Source organism: Pygocentrus nattereri, chromosome 16 (assembly GCF_015220715.1).
Source record: "Pygocentrus nattereri isolate fPygNat1 chromosome 16, fPygNat1.pri, whole genome shotgun sequence".
In the NCBI taxonomy this organism is placed as follows: domain Eukaryota; kingdom Metazoa; phylum Chordata; class Actinopteri; order Characiformes; family Serrasalmidae; genus Pygocentrus; species Pygocentrus nattereri.
Genome location: NC_051226.1, coordinates 28,513,897 through 28,533,244, shown reverse-complemented (window position 1 = coordinate 28,533,244; position 19,348 = coordinate 28,513,897). Strand labels below are relative to the sequence as shown.

The window sequence follows — 19,348 nt, the reverse complement described above, 5'->3', positions numbered from 1 at the left end:
GTATGGGCTCTTTTTTTAATGCATGAGCAGTAATCAAGCACATGAGAAAAACTGACACCAGAAAAGAGAACTTGGTTCCTTTTTGTTTGTTTTTTTTTTTTAATTACACTTTTTAGAATTTCCTTAGAAAATTAGAACAAAAGCAATACGTTGCTACATTGTTTTTCCTGCAACTTAAACCAATTCCACAGTGCACCTTCCAACCCAATGAGGTGTTGAAATGATGCATGCACCTTCATGAAGTAAAAGGGGAATAAATAAATAAAAGTTGAGTTGAACACGAGGGTACAGCTGATGGACACCTCAAGGCCACAGCAGCCTGGCAACATCAATGCATTCCATCATCAGCATCCTCAGTCCAATCAACATGAACTGGTCACAGGACTTGGGCTGTTAATGATCAGTTCTGATTTAAAAAAAAAAAAAAAACACCCCCCCCTCCCCCAATCCTCACCTTGCAGCAAAATGTATCTTCAATCTTCATTCTATTGCTGTGCATACCAAACAAAAACTACAGCAAGGGAGAACATCCAAAAAAATCAAAAGTCGTAGGCAGCAGCCATTGTCGCATTCTTCACGGTTTCTGGCGACCTGAAATTCGCAGTACATAGGATTTCAGTGCAGTGGTTACAGTCTGCTTTGGAGGCCAAAATGTTCAACCAGGTGTTTCTTGAAAATTCTGCCAGTAAGTCCAACCTTTTCAGATCTGCCAATTCCCCTTGAGGATTAACACCTGTGTCTCTCTCTGTGATGACAAAGGACTTTAGAGCTACATGCTAGTTGACTTTGTCCTGGAATATGTAGAGGTTGTTTGTGGCAGCCACTGCGATGATATTCTCAGAAGGATGCCAGGCCGTGTGTAGAATCTTCTTACTGAAGTCTAAGCTGTCCACACTGATCTCGTCTTTACGCCGCTTGCCACCCACGCACACCTTGCGTGGCTTGAGGATGGCCCGAGGTTTGCTGTTTTCCCGTGAGGCCTCCAATGTTACGTCGCGTTTGGTGTTACGATCGAACATGCGGAAGAAGTTGTTGTAAGAGCCCGTCATGAGGACACTGGATGGAAAAGAGAAGGAGGCATTCAGTACAGAGACCTGTGCAAATGTGTCTTTTATGATATGAAGATGCTTAAATTAGCCAGGCTGCAATAAAAAAGGCACTGGATTGTATCAGATTTCAGAATGCTTGCATGTAATCCACAATGAATGGCATTTTTTTAATCATCTGAAAACAGCCAGGCCGAAACACGTAAGCACTCAGCAAAATCCTGATATGAAACTGAATTGTGCACTTTGTAGCCAATATGGAGCATATTCATACTCTGTATATGTGTCTATAAGAATGTCACACAATATAAAGTGTAGTTCATTCATCATTCATTATCATGACATTGATTGCAATACCTGTCTGTTCCATTCCAGACACATTCAAACTTGTCAAAGATACAGTCATTCTCGTAGAGGGAGCACAGCTTACTTCTCAGGTAGTCGTGGACCTGTAAGAGGTAGACATGAAGAATTCTTAGTGTGTCAGTGTGAACTGGGGTGGATGATGAAGTGCAACATCACAATCCATTTTCTGTGACACATGATGTACATGATGCAATATTTCAGTTTTCCAAGGTTTGACGAAACAGGGCCAGACCAAAAAGAAACCGTTGTGCCACCAGAGGGAGCACTATGATTGTGCACACTCACTTTTTTCCCTATATGTGAAAGAAATGGAATTTTTTTTATATGTGAGATGTTTCAAATACATTGTTTCATTCCTAAATTATTCCACAGCCTATAGGACATAAAGCAAAACAACAACAAAAAATATTTTGGCCATTCTCATACATTTTCAAAATACATTTTATAAATACATTTTACATGCATTTCTTTTCCATATGGGTTTTCACTGACCCGCCCAAAATGGCATATCCAAAGTACTACTACAAAATGCCAATAACAAAGATACAAATGAAAATGCACTTACTAAATATCGGACAAAACTGAAATTCTTCTTGGTCACGACCAATAAAAATAACGTTTTTCCAACCATGAGTGACGGATGTTTGTTACAGAGTTTTGATTTGTTGGTCACACACACACACACACACACACACACACACACACATATATATATATATATATATATATAAAATACAATAAATATATAATAAATACACTTTTCTTAGTGTATCATGGACATTGACAGCGCTTAAAGGACACTGACCACAACTGCTTGTTTCATTACAAAGAGAGCCAAATTAGCAATGTTTACAGCCTCAGAACAGGGCAGTTACTTAAAGCAGAGCCCATAGTAAATGTGCATGTCCAACACAATGTCTATCACAACTTGTGTGCTCATTATTCCTTCCTTTTATTCTCATGTGTTTAGATGTGTGTGTGTGTGTGTGTATATATATATATATATATATATATATATATATATATATAAATAATAATGAGAATGTCATGTGACTTTTACCACAATAATGAAATGTGTACTAATATGAACAGAAAAAGTTCAAATGTGCACTGTAGCTTTTGTCTTATCAACTACAAAGATCTGTAATATTTACATTTAATGATCGCTACATGACCAGTAAAACCTCAGTTTGGTGACTACATAGACTTTATTTCCTGAACAAAGAAGAGTAAAACATGTAAACACCGCTGTTATATTTGTAAAAGCTTCTGAACTCCAGTTACAGGCACCCCAGGTACGGCCATGACGTCAGTGAGCGCCAACAGCCAACCAGTGACCACTGAGTAAGAGTAACAGCCCTGCCAGCGTCCTGCTGGTCGAAACGTGTTTGCTGTAGAAAACAGGAAACAATGATTTCTTTGCCCATTTGTGAAACATATTCTACTTTCTAAAATTAAATTCGCTTACTTTTTTTAGCCCCATTAATTGATGACTCGCTCGCGGGCGCCCTCTGGCGTTTTGCAGTCATGTTTTTGATCTATCGGGAAAATACGAAGTGCTCATTTTCTTACGTTTGGCGGGAGCGTCAGAGGATTTAACCAGTCAGCGACGACGTGTAGGCCTGTATAAACCCCGCCGTGTTAAAACGGCAGTGCGCACAACGGAGTCTAATGAAGTCTCCTCCAAACGCGGCCGCTGCAGCTCAGTAAACACAACGCCAGAAAACACGTGTCGTATGTAAATCCCTTTCAACAGACTCCGAAATTTCTTCGAAAAAGACGTCGAGAATCGACTTCTCAGCGCTCGCATCGCACAACAGCGTTGAACGCAGCGCAGTTTCAGATTCAACGTGTTGCCACGTTTCGTTGGGGCTGAACGCAGCCGCGACTCCTCAAGCAGCCTGAGATGACAAACACCTGTCATCAGCAACAACACGTGTTCTGCGTTAAGGGGGGCTTCACTCCATTTTTCTTCTAACAGTGCCAATTTAAAAACTCAGGCTGTGAGGCTTTTATCGCCTAAATTGTTTTACAGTGTGCCGCGTTATGAAGGCCCTGCTGGTTTTGTTTCTCGGGTTTTCTTGGTGTAGCTCAGTGCTATGCTCTTTTCAATGGGCTACTCTGAAAAGGTGGGAGCAGTGGAAGCAGCAGTACACGCAGGATTTCAGTGTGAGTGGCTTGCGAATGACTTTAACTTGTGGTTCCTAAAACTGGGAGGTGTGTCACAAGTGAACCCTATTTCCCTGGCAGTTATGTGATGACAGCAGAAGAGCCATTTGGACCTACAACTTTCAACTGATTGCAAATCATAACAAGGACTTCCTCGCAGGACGCAGCAGGTTCACGATGGAAATGAATAAATTTGGGGCTATGGTGCGTTTTGGGTTCTTTCCTGCCTGAAATTTTACTTGTGTGCTTGTAAGTTTCTGGTATTCTCTAATCGTGGAGTTCTCTTTTCCTCTTAGTCTGACTTGGAGCACTCTGCTATGCTGGGTGTGAGAGTGCGACCAGGTCTGAGATTTTCTCAAGTATTTCAAGTCCCTACTACTCCAAGTAGCCTGGACTACAGAACTATGGGCCTTGTCACACCTGTGAAGGACCAGGTAATGCTAAGCTGAGCATACTAGGAAGCCAATGTTTGGTGATGAAGCTTGGAGCCTGGCTGTATTTTCTTTCATGATTTAAAGAAAGTTTTCTTTTCTCAGGGTGTTTGTGGCTCAAGTTGGGCATTTGGTGTTACTGGAGCCATTGAGGCTCAAGTGGCCAAAACCACAGGTGAGCTGGTTTCCCTGAGTGAACAGAACCTGGTAGACTGCTCGAAGGTCAATGTAACTTATGGATGTCATGGTGGATGGATGGGCAACGCTTATGAGTACATCCAGACACACGGAATAAACGAAGAGGCTGACTATCCGTACTTGGCAAAGGTGAGTCTGCCGTTTTCTGAACTTTTAGTTTAAGCTAGTAGCATAATTATTTGAAGTGGCCATATTGATTTGTGTTGACTTGAATGATTTTCTGTTTAAAAGCTGCTGTTTTCTTTTTACTAGTCACTTTTCATTGCTGTTGATGATTTAACATCCCCTACAATTTCTAAGTAATTCATAATAACAATACCTTCTTCCTTACTTTCCAAGGATGATCAGCCCTGTTTACATGATTCAGGAAAGAACACAATAACGATTCAAGGCCATATTACACTACCTCCTGCAGATGAAGACACACTGAAGATGGTTTTGGCTGTCATTGGGCCAATCACTGTGGCTGTGGATGCCAGCAACTGGAGCTTCATGTTCTACAAAATGGGTAATTCTTGACTATGATTACACCTCTTGACTTGGCTAACAGTGCTGTATTCAATTTAGCTTAAAGCAGTAACCCTAAAAAAAACCAAAAAAAAAAAACCTGAATGATTCTGAACAACCAAGATAGAAATGTCTTGCTGTATTAGAAATTATCTGCCCTACTGGACATAGTACAGGGTCTTCTTTGTTCATCTATAGCTAGTAGGTCTAACATTAACAGGCCTGTCTTTTGCTCCCACTGAAGATGCTATCTTGGATGGAAGGTATTTTTTCAAACGATGACATTTTATTGAATGACTGGAAGTATTCACTGTGTGGGTGATGTATGGTCAATTTTTTTTATATACTATTGACATTTAACTGGGGTATACGGTATTTTTGTTTGAAGGCTTGGCTGCTGGTGAAGCAATTTTAGCATGTATGATGCCATCTAGGATACAATGCTGTGTATCTAATGCAGTTGACCCATCTGGGTTTAAGTACTTATGGTCCACATAAATCTGAATACATGGGCAACAAGTACCTTTCTTTCATAGATTGAGCATATCTTACTGAAGGACCTGAGGACAGGGTCAGCGGCAGTTGCCAACACATCAGTAGGCTGGACAGGAAGGCAGGTGGTGGTGGCAGACTAGCAGTTGAATAAAATCGTGTGGCTTTTGTAGTTGGAAGAAGTCACACTTAACTAGTTGATTAACTAGGAGATGATGGAGCAAAAATGACCTAAACTGACAAAATGCATTAGCCATCATGCATGGTAAATTCTGGAATTGTCAGTAAATGAGGTCACCAGTGTGGAAGTTGAGCACTAGTGCTAGTTACATCAAAATTACAAGTATTCTTTATATGGTTACCAAATAAATGAACACAGTGAATTTGTCAAGCCATCATTCAATGACTGTCAATCTTTAACATCTGAAATGTAAAACAGTGCTAATAATTGGCAGAGCTGGTTAGCATTAGCTTTGCTACCATGATCACAGCTCTGCCCATCACAGAACTGTTCAATTGCAGCAATGACGAGTTTAGATGATTTAAAAATGATTAAAATCTGAGGGTGAAGTAGCGCAACCCTTCGAGGGACAAAAGTGACATCTGTTCTGGGGTGTTTGGATCTCAATGTTAGATTAGCAAGCAGGCTACAGACCCAAAGAGTGCCGCACATCACAGTACAGGTTTCATTCTGACAGCTGGGGCTCTGTTGCAAATTTAGATCATCTTTGTGAGATATGAGTGAAAGTAAATTGGTGTGTGTGTGTGTGTGTGTGTGTGTGTGTGTGTGTGCGCAGAGAATGTGCAGTTCTAATGTTTTGTGTAGCAGTTCAGCCACTGCCAAGAGCTGTCGTGTGTGTGTGTGTGTGTGTGTGTGTGTGTGTGTGTGTGTGACCACCTATTGGTGAGCTTGCACACCACCAATCGCTGAGACCTCTAAAATCTGAATAAGTGCAATGTTTGTGTATTAATTTAGATGTAGAATGGAAATGGCAGAATACAGTGGTATACCATATTAGTCAAAATGCCCAACCCCACTACACATGCTGTCTTGTTTCCAAAAGACAACTTTTGTACATCTTTGTTCTTTGATAACTGATGTAACTGGAAGGTGTTTTGTTTTGTTTTTTTTGGACTGTGTAGCCATGTTTCAACATACTTGCCATAAGGGTAGTTTTGAGCCAGTGGCCATAACCTGTCCTCCTTAATAGATAGTAACCAGTCAAACTGTTTGGATATGTGGTTGGTGCAAATGCCTGTAGGCACTGGCCTTTGTGTCCAGTACCTTTATCCTAGAGTTTAAGGTAATATAAAATGTAAATGAACATTTCTTTAATTCCTTAGGCATTTATGATGACCCCCTATGTGATGCTTCTCAAGTGAACCATGCTGTGCTGCTTGTTGGTTATGGATCAGAGAATGGTGTTGACTACTGGATCATAAAGAACAGGTTGTGGTTTCAAGTACTTCAGTTGAAATGAATGAGAGGTTTAATGCAATTTATTTATTTTTTTTATAATTTTCTCAGCTGGGGTCATGAATGGGGAGAGAGAGGCTACATGAGGATGCTGAGAGGTGTAAACTTGTGTGGAATAGCGAGCTGTGCCTTGTACCCTTTGTTGTGAACATTTCCATGTTACTGGCTAATAAAGAGTAACCCTGAGCTTTTGATGTCATATTGCTCTACAGCAAACATGCAATGTCTTGGAACATCTTTGGCTACAGCTGCTTAAAGAATACTGTAAGAATTTATTTGCAGCGAGTTGTCATTTAGCCAGTCACTTAACCTAGCTGACTTGTTGGAGACTTGTGTTAAACAAATTACCTGATAGGTCTCCAGAGGTTTGCTCTCCATGTTGAGGTCCCACACCTTAACAGTGAGGTAGTCACGGGTCATCAGATAACGACCACTGTGGCTGAACTTTACATCTGAAATGGAGGAGATGATCTCGGAGAAGAAGGAGCGATTACTGGGGTCTTCTGGCTCCTCAAAGACTGAATGTGGGAACAAACAATTAGTAACATTACATGAGAATGGAAACGACTAATCTGCATTTATGGTAACCTGCAGTAATTGTAGAATTATTGAGGCTTTCAAGCTCTAACAATCTGCCAAATGTTGAAAACTTACATTTGGAGTGGTTGTCACAGAGTGCAGCTGCTCGCATGTCGCACAACCGAATGGAGCCCTTGCTACTGCTGTAGACAAATGTGTTACACTGGTTGGGGTGAAACTCTGCTGCAGTGATTACTTCTGTCAGCTCTTCCATGTTGGCTGGTTTAATGTCAACAATGTCTAAAATGTTAGGGTGAAGGAACCACAAAATGAACATCCCTGTATAGTGAATTAAATCGGGCAAAATTTTCAAAACCTGCTTATTTTCTAAAGTCTAAACCAATTCTGCTTTTGCTAGCCTGTTACTTTATTGAAGGCCAGATCACTCACATTACTGAAATAATGCATTCAACTCATTATACAAAATGAGACATGAGTCACAATCAAAGCAATAATTAGAAACCTTACTCTATTGCTGGGTCTTCATTGTTGAATGGTTTGTAAATCTGAATTTAGCCACTCAGGGCCCAGTTTTCTTGGCTTAATCAGCGTAAAACAGTAGAGAAAATGTAATGTGATTCTCTATCTTTTAAAAACCATCTTTGCTTTAATGAAACCCAGCCAAGGTTGCTAATCCTTGCTCAGAAAAGGTTGTGATCGTTGTGGCAAAATCGAATGCATTTCACTGCCTGCTGCCATCCTTAGCAGAGGCTTGTGCTGCCACAAAGATTTTGTCTATCGAGTCAAATGTTTAAACAAGCAGGTTACACACACACACTACAGCACTGATAGAAGAAAGCATGTTCTAATGTTGAATTCATAAAAATGCATTCATAGCAGCAACCAGTGTGGGTGTTACACATCTGTCAGTGACTGTATTACAGAAAGTTACATTTGTCTGCCAAGCAAAGGGTGATGCCCTTCTGCAAGGTCAAAGAAAAATTCCCTTGCTGAAATGTAATAATCAATGGATTTCAAAGTCATCAATAGTTAGCAAGAACAACAAAGCACTCCTCAGCACACTTGCAATTCATTCAGAGTGAAAGGGCATCATCCCAGTATTAAAGCCTGTGATTGCTGGATGTAGACCTCTAATGGAACAGCTCATTGTACTACTTGTTGTTGTTGTTGTTGTTGTTGTTGTTGTTGTTCCATTAGTGGTCTACATCCTGTTCATCCTTTTTTACTATCTTGTTAGGAAATTATCATTTTAGCATTTTGTTAAGTGGAGATGCTCATTAATTACCCTTCCATTTCCTACCTGAAAATAAAGATGGGTAAATAATCCTTCACTAACCTGAACTACATGCTTTAAATTACAAAGGATACCCAGCAATCGCAGCGTTTAATACCGGGATGATGGCCTTTCACACTGAATGAATTGCAAGTGTGCTGAGGAGTGCTTTCTTGCTCTCATTAACCACTATGAAACAGAGCCATGTTGTTTGTTCTGTTTTAAAACATAAATATAAAATATACTGAAATAAACATACTCCCAGGGTGGAGCCTATATGTTTAGTGGGGAAGGGGCAGAGGCCTATGTTTAGCAGTGACAGGTCATCCATCATGGTGTGATATGGGATCAAAAGATTACTGCCTGCTTTCTGCCTGATATTGTTAGAGAAGCCATGGTAAATAAGAAGCTAATGGTGGTCTCTTCACCTGTAAAGCGTCCCACCCCAACAGCCATCTATTCAGTGTCCAAGGCAGATCTTTATCTTCTCTAGGCTTTTAGACTGTTGATCAATAGTGATCAATGGGGACACATGCCTATTTATGACTGACCCCAGCTGACCGCTGGGAATGATCCAGATCAGTGGTGGATGCTTGATAAAGGGTAATGGCCTCTATAAGTATCAGTATTGGGTTAGTTGTCAAGGCTAGGCACTGACCTTAAATAGACCACATGAACTGTTTGCTGGAGGTGCTTGCTGACTTAAGTACGTTTTGATTTCATAATTCTGATTTCAAATTACATATCAAGTGAAGTTTAATAATTCAGTGAAATAAAGTATCCAGATACATCTTCGAACACCAATTTGAAATTCAACTCCTTTTTCTGCACTCTGAAGGAAAGAGAATAAATTCAAAGTACAAAATTTCCTTACATCTACTTTTTCGGAGGCTTATCTGTTTTTGTTTTTTTATTTATGAAAAAAGCAAAGTGTAGGTCAAGCCTGGTAGAAGGATACTGAAGCTTCTGTTGGTAATCTCCAGGTGCCATAGGTTGATTCTCAGGTCGTCTGTGGACATGTATGTCTCATAGTCGCTGTTGACTGAGATGGAGTTGATGTGATAAGTGTGTGCATTGGAGAACACTCGGCGAGGTGTAGCCTCCACCATCAAGTCCATGGGCCTCAACACGGGCACCTGGCAGAGTAAATAGAAGAGGGATTTAAGTAAAGGAAATAAAATTAATAAGAATTAAGTTGTATTCTTATTCATTCAGTGGCTCAATTCTGTGCTAAAGGTAAAGGCCTTAGGTTTGCATGGGTATAACAATTCTCACAGATATCAATAATGAATATATTAGCATAAAGTGTTTTTTTAAGTGGATTAAAAACAATCTTAGAACAAACAAATGCAGAACAATAACTGGTAATGTTTTTCTCACAATTAGCTTGTTAGCTTTTTTCCTACATTCAGAACCAAAAAATCCCAGCTTCTAAAACGTCGGCATTATTCAAATTTTACGTTTATTCCCAACCCTATCCTGAAGGACATTCCAGAAGATCTCCTGGTCTTACTCATCTGTTGTCTGGATGATGCTGCACCACTAATTAATGTAGTTTCATTCTTCCTCTTACTTTTGCTATTTTCCTATTTATTTTTCACCCAGCTCTGTGTATTGCCCCTGATTTAATATTGAACTTGATTTGTTTCATAAATTGTTTTTGAAGTATTTTCTGTCACAATTATTTGTACTCTATCCATCCAAGGTGCAAATGGCACTGCAAAAAACTCAATTCCCCTGTGGTCTGACCATACACCATTGTGTGTATTATAATAGGAATCATTCTTTTGTGGGAGAGCCAGACCTTTAATGATGACTAATCTAAAACGAGCAGCTCCTACATGTGCCAAGCTGCAGGAGTGCTCCATTGCAGTCAAGCTTCCCTACAGTGTGGTTGGGCCATGTCTATACCCCCCTTACCCATCACTTTATGGGAAAAGTCCCGCTGTAATGATGGCCCTGGCACCGTGGATGTGCCGTGCTCTTTAGAGTGATGGGGGGGGGGGGTAGGGGTGGGTGCTGCTGAGGCAGGTCATTATCACTGCACACATGGGGACCTTTTTAGAGGGGATTGGAGGGGGAGGATCAAGAATCTCTCCAGTTTATGTGGAATTAAAATGCCCTGTGTTTATCATGCTTTGTGAAATACTCAATACAAGATTAAATATGCAATCATGCTCCCCCACTTAGTTAAGCCTTAATGAGCTGTTAATGGAAATAAAATGTAATGTGATCAATCAAGCCAGAAGCTATGTCAAATAAACAAGATATAAAACCTAAAGTGATTTATTTACTGCCAACTGCAATTTATGTGTATTGATGCACAGCACAGATTATTGATAATTTGGCCATGTCCTCCTTACCAGGGAATATTCTACTGTTCCATTCATTTTTTCACATTTATGCATAATTCAGTCACTGAGATATAAACAGCTATTTAGCGTCTGATGTGAAAGGGTGTATTGTAAGAGAACCCTATTGACTTCTTTACAATGGTAGTCATAGGAACCACAGGTCATAACGTCTACAACAGACATTTTATTTACAATCCAAAATAACCACTGAACCTACACATCTAATGAGGTTTTATGTGTAATGCTGATGATAGTGAAATAGTGGTAAAGAGGGTTTCTTTGGGGACCTAATTAGGGCTGCAACTAACGATTATTTTAGTAGTCGACTAATCTGTCTTTATTTTTTCGATTAATCAATTAGTCAACAATTATTTCTGCCATGCCCTCCATCTCTGCTTCCTGTGGGCATGGCTTCTGTTCCTGTTTTACCTCACCTGCTTAATAGCTGAATTAAATGCATTTGTAACATTAATACATGTATTCATAATAAAAGTAAATGATTGAATTTAGTAATACAAATGAAAGTGCAAGAAGGCTTTCAAATAAAAATAATGTGCAAAAAAAAGGCTCTGCTCCAGCATGAGAGGCTGTTAAGTTGCAAGAGCTGTAACTCTGCAAGTCAAAATCAAACTATATAATAAGTTTCCTTAAAGTAACATTCAAGTACCCAAAAGTAAAAAATTGCTGGGTCTAGAAGTTCAAATAAAAAAGAACTTCTTCCATTCCAAAAATAACTTTAAGCTATTTTTTAGTTGTAGTTTACAAAAGCTTTACATTGCAGTGAAGGAACGTGAGCATACTGACATGCTTTGGTGTGAGGCTGGCTCTCTTTGAGGTGATGTTTACACGCACTAGCTAAGATAACTGAAATACCGTTTTCCTAACAAGCACAATCCATGAGCCCTGTTTTCCGACTGGTAAACAAACATTTCGATAGTAACATTAGTTGGCTAAAGAACGAAGATCTAGAAAACACCTTGACCCTTTCGGGGTAGCTTTAGGCCTGATTCACACATGCTACCTCTGCGTGGCATGAGTGATGCGGCAGCGCTTTACATACAGTGTTTGAGCATTTGACTTAAGACATTATGGCTCCTGGGTGCTTGCGTTTCAGATGCTCATGCATCACTGTAGTACTGCCATGAAATGACAACTCTGCTTTAGTGTCTGCATTTGACTGGTTTCAATGTTTTTTTTTTTTTTTTGGTTTTTTTTTTTTGCTGAAATGCTCCCATACTTTTGAAAGTTTCGGTCTTGCTTTCTGCCTGGCCTTCATCACAGTCTCTCCGCCGCGCCATCATTCAGTATGTTCTTCATTACTACAGAATGCAGTCATGCCAATCAAAGCGATAGCACCCCAGCACTTCCGATTGTGCGTTGTGTGCAAGTCAACAAATTTTATGATCCACACTGTCAATTATATCGAGTAATTGTTGTAGCCCTACTTATAATGACCTGCATGTGCCTTATAAAAGGCTTAAAGTTTATCTGAAACAATGATAAAAATGTCCAATTTATAGTTTTCATTTATATAGCTTTTAAGAGGCTCTGAATGCTTTGGATGTCTGGTCCAAAAAAAAATTCACATTTTACATTAAAGTATTCTGAATTATTTTGTTTACATATCTACACCCTTAACCATTACATAAAGCATAAAATTTGAAAATGCATTCTCATTTAACTAGACTTGTCTGTAACAAGTTAGCACACAAATCTAGCTGAAAAGCACTGTAGCCTCAGCAATCTTCTCTGAATCGAGCTTTAATTAAGTTCAAGTGTTAGGACAGCCACTAATGATGAGGGCTAGTAATGTACATACAGGACATAATATGTATTATTAATATATGTGCTATTAGCGTTAAATATTGGGGTGGTAGAGCTTATAAAATTGTCTGAATTGTGATAAAATATAGGGGTATTATTCATATTCACCAGTCACAGCAGGAATCTGCAAAAACAAGTGTGTGTGCAAGTATAGGTTCACATCCAACTGACAAAATGCCTTCCCTCCTCAATGCTCTGTTCTGCTCTAAATCTTTTGTTCTTTATTGTGTGCAAACCCTGCCATTGTCTGCTGTTTCTAAGCAAACCCACATTTGTTTACCTTACTAAAGATGCCTGGGATCTGTTCAGAGAGAATATTCCCTCCCCCTACAAAACCAATTCTCCTCAATGAATCCCCTTATGTTTGGTGAGCAATATCAGGAGGAAAGCTAGTAAACACTAGCTTGCTCCATGCGGTAATGTCCAGCAAGTTACGGGAGCAGATGAAGCATGTAGTCTCTCACCAGGAATTTCCTGTTATATGAGATAAATACTCTTGCTTGTAACACACACATACACCTCATGCTTGAGGCTTTCAGCTCCTCCAGCTATAATATGTGTAGTCTCCAGTGGGCTGCAGTGTTAGTTAAGGAAGAAGTGATGGACGAGAGGACCTCTGCCCCAAACATATTATAGTAGCTGTCTGTAGAAATGGAGACTGCTGTGATATACAGACACTGAGACAGAGGAAAAGGAGGCTAGTAGATGACTGTGACTGTAAGGTTGAGCGCAATGGAAAAAGCACAAATCTGTGCCTTCTAGACGGATAGTGTCATATGGTGTCCTGTCTAATGCTAAAGTGCTTTGTTAGGAGTATGGTGCAACACAGTAATACACCAACTCATTCTGCAGTACAAGAATTTAATACACTGATAACTTAAAGGGGAATTCCAATGATTTTTCAAAACATCGCCATTTATATTGTTAGGATGCAAGTCTTTTGGTTTGATGTGACATGCTCCATTAAGAGTGGTGGACACAAGAACCAGGCTGTCGCAATTGAGTGTGTGGCTTTCAAGCCTAAGTCTAATATCTGGCACGCAACCAGAAGCATAAAATATACTGTCGCCATGGTTTACCCTCACAATTTGCAACATTTTTTGAGAACGTGCCCTAGAACAATATCAAATCATGGTGTATACACAATATTAAATGACTATTAAACAAAGTAGTCCACAAAAACTAGTTATTTCAGTGAGAAATATTAAGTCAATCAAGTTTTGTAATAGGTTTTAGAACTTAAGATTTATCATTTCTAATATAAAAATTATTAAAATGCTAATCAAAAGTAAAAAACAAACCAAAAAAGGGTCTCAATCCAGATTGTAACATTAGACTGCATTTAGAGTGTTTGTATTTGAATCATGAGGAATCTGCCTAGTAGTAACTGGCTGCTTAGTATATCTTGCCTATGTAAACACAATGATCTGATAAGATCTACATTAAAGTAATTACACTGAGGGCCAAAAAACTGGATCAGGACATCCCTTTAACTTAAGTTTGGTCAAGGATAGATTCAAGTTTTTATTCTTAATCAGGTTGAATGTTCACATTAGCAGAATACTGGCATTCTGTCTCTTTTCTGAGAAAGTTTCCTTTTTTAAATTATAATTTTTCAGTTCTATCACTGGATCACAATAAGAAACACAGCTGATGGCTTAGTTCCTCAAAAAAGCCACAAGCCTCAGATATAAAAAAAATGGGGATGAGCGTCAGAATACCATTGATTCGACACATAGAGATTTATTTAGAAAATCCAGGGTTTATCCTTTAAGCCATAGCATGAAATTTATAATCTATGCTTCAACATCCTTGCTAGAATCAGAAGTACAATGTACAGTGAGTTCAAACATAGGCTTATATCAGTGTTTATCATCTTTGAGGTGCTCTGGACATATTTGTGTCTGCTGGCCTTTGTAACTCCACTCTAGAGAACATCTCTGTATGCACACTCAGAAAATCTTTAAAAGAACCATATGTTTCATTTAAAAAGTGTGGTGAGGTGAGGTATTCCTTAAAAATGTGGAGACTAGGTAAAAAAAAAAAGTCTTCAGCTCTCCACACATCTACACTACTCTTCACCCCATTTCCCAGGCAGGCACTGAATTTGTCTTTTGACTGCCTTTTACTGTGTCTCTTTGAAAGACCAAGCTGCAGCCTGGTCATGGACCCCTGTCAGGCCACCAGTGACAGTGAGACAGACGAGAAGCAGCTCAGTAGCGTACGGTTTCCCTCATTGTCTGCCAGATTCTGTCAGAGCAGCAGCAGCTGATGAGAAGGCTGCCCGCGATGGCCCATTCAGTTGTGGTGATGTTCCAGAATTCCAACTCTCGCCACAATGCAATTCCCATCGATTCAAAGCTGCGCATTACGTAAAGGTCAATCAAGGCGCGCTGTGCAAAATGAGGCTGAGAAGAGTTTGAGACGATTGGTGCTAGCCTCAGGTCAAAATATTGATACTTTCTGCATCACACTCTCCTAGCGTAGATCAATATGATACTCACAGAGAATCCTAAGCAATTTGAGAAGCAAGTGATCTGCCAAGATTTCAGAAATGGTTGAAATATTAACTGTTTAGTCCTGAGGCACAAAAATGGCTCTTTCTGCCTTTTAATCTACTCTTCTCCTTCAACCTCATCAAACAGTGTATCTCACCAGCAAATAAATTCAGAGGAACTGGTAATGTCCACTTTAACTTGTTTAAATCTGCCTTTACTGGAGTTGAGATATAAATAAAATGTATCAGCATGTGAAACTGGAACTTTCAGTGTGCTACCATTTCAATCTAGTGGTAGGTAATACAGGTCCAAAAAGTAAAAACCCTCCCCAGGATTTTGTTCTAACTGCTTGACTTCTCTAATTTGCTCAAACCAGCAGCAAAGGTGTTCAGTTGGAACAAAATCCTGGGGAGGGTTTTTACTTTTTTACAGCCATATATTAGGTGAGAGAGGGTTAATCGGTTTTAATTTGTATTAACCTGGCATTACCAAAAACTGTCAACCACATTAACATATGACATTTATCAGCTACTCTGAGAAGTAACATCAGGTCATGTCTGGACACATTACACTTTCCCAGTACGGTTTTATGTATTTGTTAGAGAAGGGGGTTAGATTCTGGCATTAAGACCCGACCCTTCTTTGACCCTCCTCCTCTGGGTCCGCACTGACAGATGGACTGCTTCTGCTCTAGTCTTCGGTAAACCTGAAACATCACTGAGGATTTTCAGCTTTTTCCTCCAAAGCCCCTCTGAGAGCATCTTCTCTCACCCCCACAATATCAAACCCTCAGCCCTAGCAGCTGCTCCTGGCAAGCTATGAAACCACTGTTTCCATAATCCTCCCCATCACCCTGGGAAGGTCCAAGAACCAGCTTTGCTATTTTGTGCATTCCATGCTTGCCAAGTAACAACAGAGAGCAGCCCTCATCTTTCATAAATTAAAGCCAAAATATTAAGCCTTGACAATCAGTCTCTCTGTACGCCTGGCACTGTGCCAACACAACATACGAGGAAGGAGAACATTGTAGCTTACTCTCAGGGCCGTGATGGTGGTGGGGTCTCGGATTCTGCCATCCTCGTCCTTCAGGTTATAACCTTCTGGCCGCTTGTCTCTCTCGCTGATCTTCCACAGCTTCACGGTTTTATCTGCAAGTAGTCGGGATGGACTTTCTAACCATTTTTGCAATTCAAATTTCAGCATTCATAAACAAAGAGTATTCGATCCAAATGAAAAGACACAATTTATCTGTATAGAGGCAGTTTGGATGATTTAGTGATTTATTTTTGTGGTTTTATGCATATATGACACATATTACTATACTTGGAGTTGCCCAAATTTACGATTTTGTCATAAATGTACTTGAAATATTTCCATATAACCTAAAACTTACAGAACTTACAGTACTGTGTAAAACCCTTTATTTATTTAAATTACAAGCATTTAAGTACCGGTTATTCATTTCACAAGTTATTTTTGACGAGGTTATATATATAAAGGCATACTGAAGGGAAAACTGGACACTTAAAAACTAGATATAGAGAAAACAATCAAAAACCTCGTAGATCACCAAAATTACTATCGTCAGATAAAAAGTGCTTTAAAGCATTCATATTTTAGAGATTTTTTTTTTTTTTTATATAGCTAGTATACTCTTGCTTTAGATCTGAAAATATCCACAGGTGTTTTTGTCCATTACACCACTGTGAGAAGACAACTCAATGCTAGAGTCTGAAAGGTTGTGTAGCTGTTAAAAAGATGTAACTGAGAAAAACGGACAAAAAAATCTGCAAATTAAACAAAGAAGCTGCAGATGTTCTCAGAGCAATGGACTGACCACAGACTTTACATCACTGAATGTGTCTGGGATTACTTGGATCATGAGAAGCAGAGAATTCAACCAACTTGTTAGACCTGGAGATGTGGTCTCTCATAAAAAATGAAAGCTGTAATAAAGAGTGAACACACTAAACACTGAAACGTTGAAAAAAGGATGGAAACGTGATTTATACTTTTTACTTAAAGTACTTAATGATTGTTTGGCTGGAAATGAGATAAATAAAGGGTGATCTCTGATGTCTGCCAGTACTGTCTCTATTATGCTAAATATAGGACACAATATCAGTCATACATTTATTTAATTTTTGTATTCCAAACTACACGTCTTTCTCAAATACATGAATAAATACATGAATACTAAGATTTTGGCTATCCGTATGTTCAAAAAAGCATGCCCATATACAGCATGTTGAAGAGAGAGTGATGGGAGGGACCACGTAAATTATAGCCTAAGGTGGTCAAAAGGGCAAGTGTGAGACACCAGACTGACTAGGCTAAGAGAAAAGAGAACAATCTGCTGATTCGCTGAAGGAGAACCAGTAAAGAAAGTGAACGAAGCTGGCATGACACATAGATAAAAGATACATCAGCTAAGATCAATATCTCTCAATTAACCTGATTAAACCCTTCTGTTGCCTGCATCTCTTAGTACAGTGATGTGTCCAAACATAGGACAGCGCTTTCGTGCTTGCCTTTTGGCACCCTTTCTGAAACTAATTAATCCACAAAGAAAGTGAACACCTACTGCAGCTTAGCAGAGGTCAGCGAACTGATGAATATGAGATTTGGCAACACAAGGCTAGCAACACTTAATTCCCTGATGCCACTTTAGCCCACTGCTGAATGACTCAGCATTTTTCTGAGGCTCAATAACAGCTGCTCAATGGGCTACATGATGGATGCCGGGTGGCTGCAGCTGCAATGGTGTGCAATTCAGGTCCTTGGGGACCTTGGGGTATTATTGCTATTTTTCACCTTACCTTTAAATCTGAAACTGTACCACTGCTTTTCAATCGCAGTCCAGAAGATCATATGCCTTGTGCAATTTTGCATTTTTGCTGTTCTAGCACAATTGACTGGGTGCATAAAGGGCTTAATAATCAGTTGATGAGTTGAATCAGATGCGTTACAAGAAGCCAAACACAAATAAACATAGAGCATAGTCCCTAGGACTGTAATTATTATATTAATATTTGTATATACAGTGCTGGCCAAAAGTATTGACACCCCTGCAATTCTGTCAGATAATGCTCAATTTCTCCCAGAAAATGATTGCAATCACAAATGCTTTGATATTAAAATGTTCATTTAATTTGTCTTCAATGGAAAACCACAAAAAGAATTGTCAAAAAGCCAAATTGGATATAATTCCACACCAAACATAAAAAAGGGGGTGGACAAAAGTATTGGCACCCTTTGGAAAATCATGTGATGCTTCTCTAATTTGTGTAATTAACTGCACCTGTTACTTACCTGTGGCACATAACAGGTGGTGGCAATAACTAAATCACACTTGCAGCCAGTTAAAATGGATTAAAGCTGACTCAACCTCTGTCCTGTGTCCTTGTGTGTACCACATTGAGCATGGAGAAAAGAAAGAAGACCAAAGAACTGTCTGAGGACTTGAGAAGCAAAATTGTGAGGAAGCCTGGGCAATCTCAAGTCCATCTCCAAAGACCTGAATGTTCCTGTGTCTACCGTGCGCAGTGTCATCAAGAAGTTTAAAGCCCATGGCACTGTGGCTAACCTCCCTAGATGTGGACGGGAAAGAAAAATTGACGAGAGATTTCAACGAAATATTGTGCGGATGGTGGATAAAGAACCTCGACTAACATCCAAACAAGTTCAAGCTGCCTTGCAGTCCGAGGGTACAACAGTGTCAACCCGTACTATCCGTCAGTGTCTGAATGAAAAGGGACTCTATGGTAGGATACCCAGGAAGACCCCACTTCTGACCCAGAGACATAAAAAAGCCAGGCTGGAGTTTGCCAAAACTTACCTGAGAAAGCCAAAAACGTTTTGGAAGAATGTTCTCTGGTCAGATGAGACAAAAGTAGAGCTTTTTAGGAAAAGGCATCAACATAGAGTCTACAGGAAAAAAAACGAGGCCTTCAAAGAAATGAACACGGTCCCTACAGTCAAACACGGTGGAGGTTCCCTGATGTTTTGGGGTGGCTTTGCTGCATCTGGCACTGGACTGCTTGACCGTGTGCATGGCATTATGAAGTCTGAAGACTACCAACAAATTTTGCAGCATAATGTAGGGCCCAGTGTGAGAAAGCTGGGTCTCCCTCAGAGGTCATGGGTCTTCCAGCAGGACAATGACCCAAAACA

At 39.7% G+C, this 19,348-nt stretch overlaps 2 protein-coding genes across 4 annotated transcripts in view; one reads left to right on the top strand and one right to left on the bottom strand.

The window, feature by feature from the left end:
- Positions 1-71: 71 nt before the first annotated feature.
- The window catches only part of ppp2r2bb (protein phosphatase 2, regulatory subunit B, beta b), an 89,510-nt gene continuing 70,233 nt past the window's right edge, over positions 72-19,348 (bottom strand). For all 3 annotated transcript variants that reach the window (XM_017721250.2, XM_017721251.2, XM_017721252.2), the window contains exons 4-9: positions 16,211-16,323; positions 9,458-9,635; positions 7,341-7,505; positions 7,035-7,204; positions 1,404-1,495; positions 72-1,056 (exon numbers count right to left, since the gene is read on the bottom strand). In XM_017721250.2, the coding sequence (XP_017576739.1) occupies positions 777-1,056; positions 1,404-1,495; positions 7,035-7,204; positions 7,341-7,505; positions 9,458-9,635; positions 16,211-16,323 (998 nt within the window). In that variant the 3' untranslated portion in view covers positions 72-776. The remainder of the gene's footprint in view (positions 1,057-1,403; positions 1,496-7,034; positions 7,205-7,340; positions 7,506-9,457; positions 9,636-16,210; positions 16,324-19,348) is intronic.
- LOC119265371 (procathepsin L-like) lies at positions 3,426-6,872 on the top strand. The gene is made up of 7 exons (XM_037545722.1): positions 3,426-3,581; positions 3,663-3,785; positions 3,878-4,015; positions 4,118-4,339; positions 4,550-4,718; positions 6,554-6,659; positions 6,738-6,872. Exons 1-7 carry the CDS (start codon positions 3,459-3,461, stop codon positions 6,832-6,834), a joined length of 978 nt encoding a protein of 325 aa, XP_037401619.1. The 5' UTR covers positions 3,426-3,458; the 3' UTR covers positions 6,835-6,872.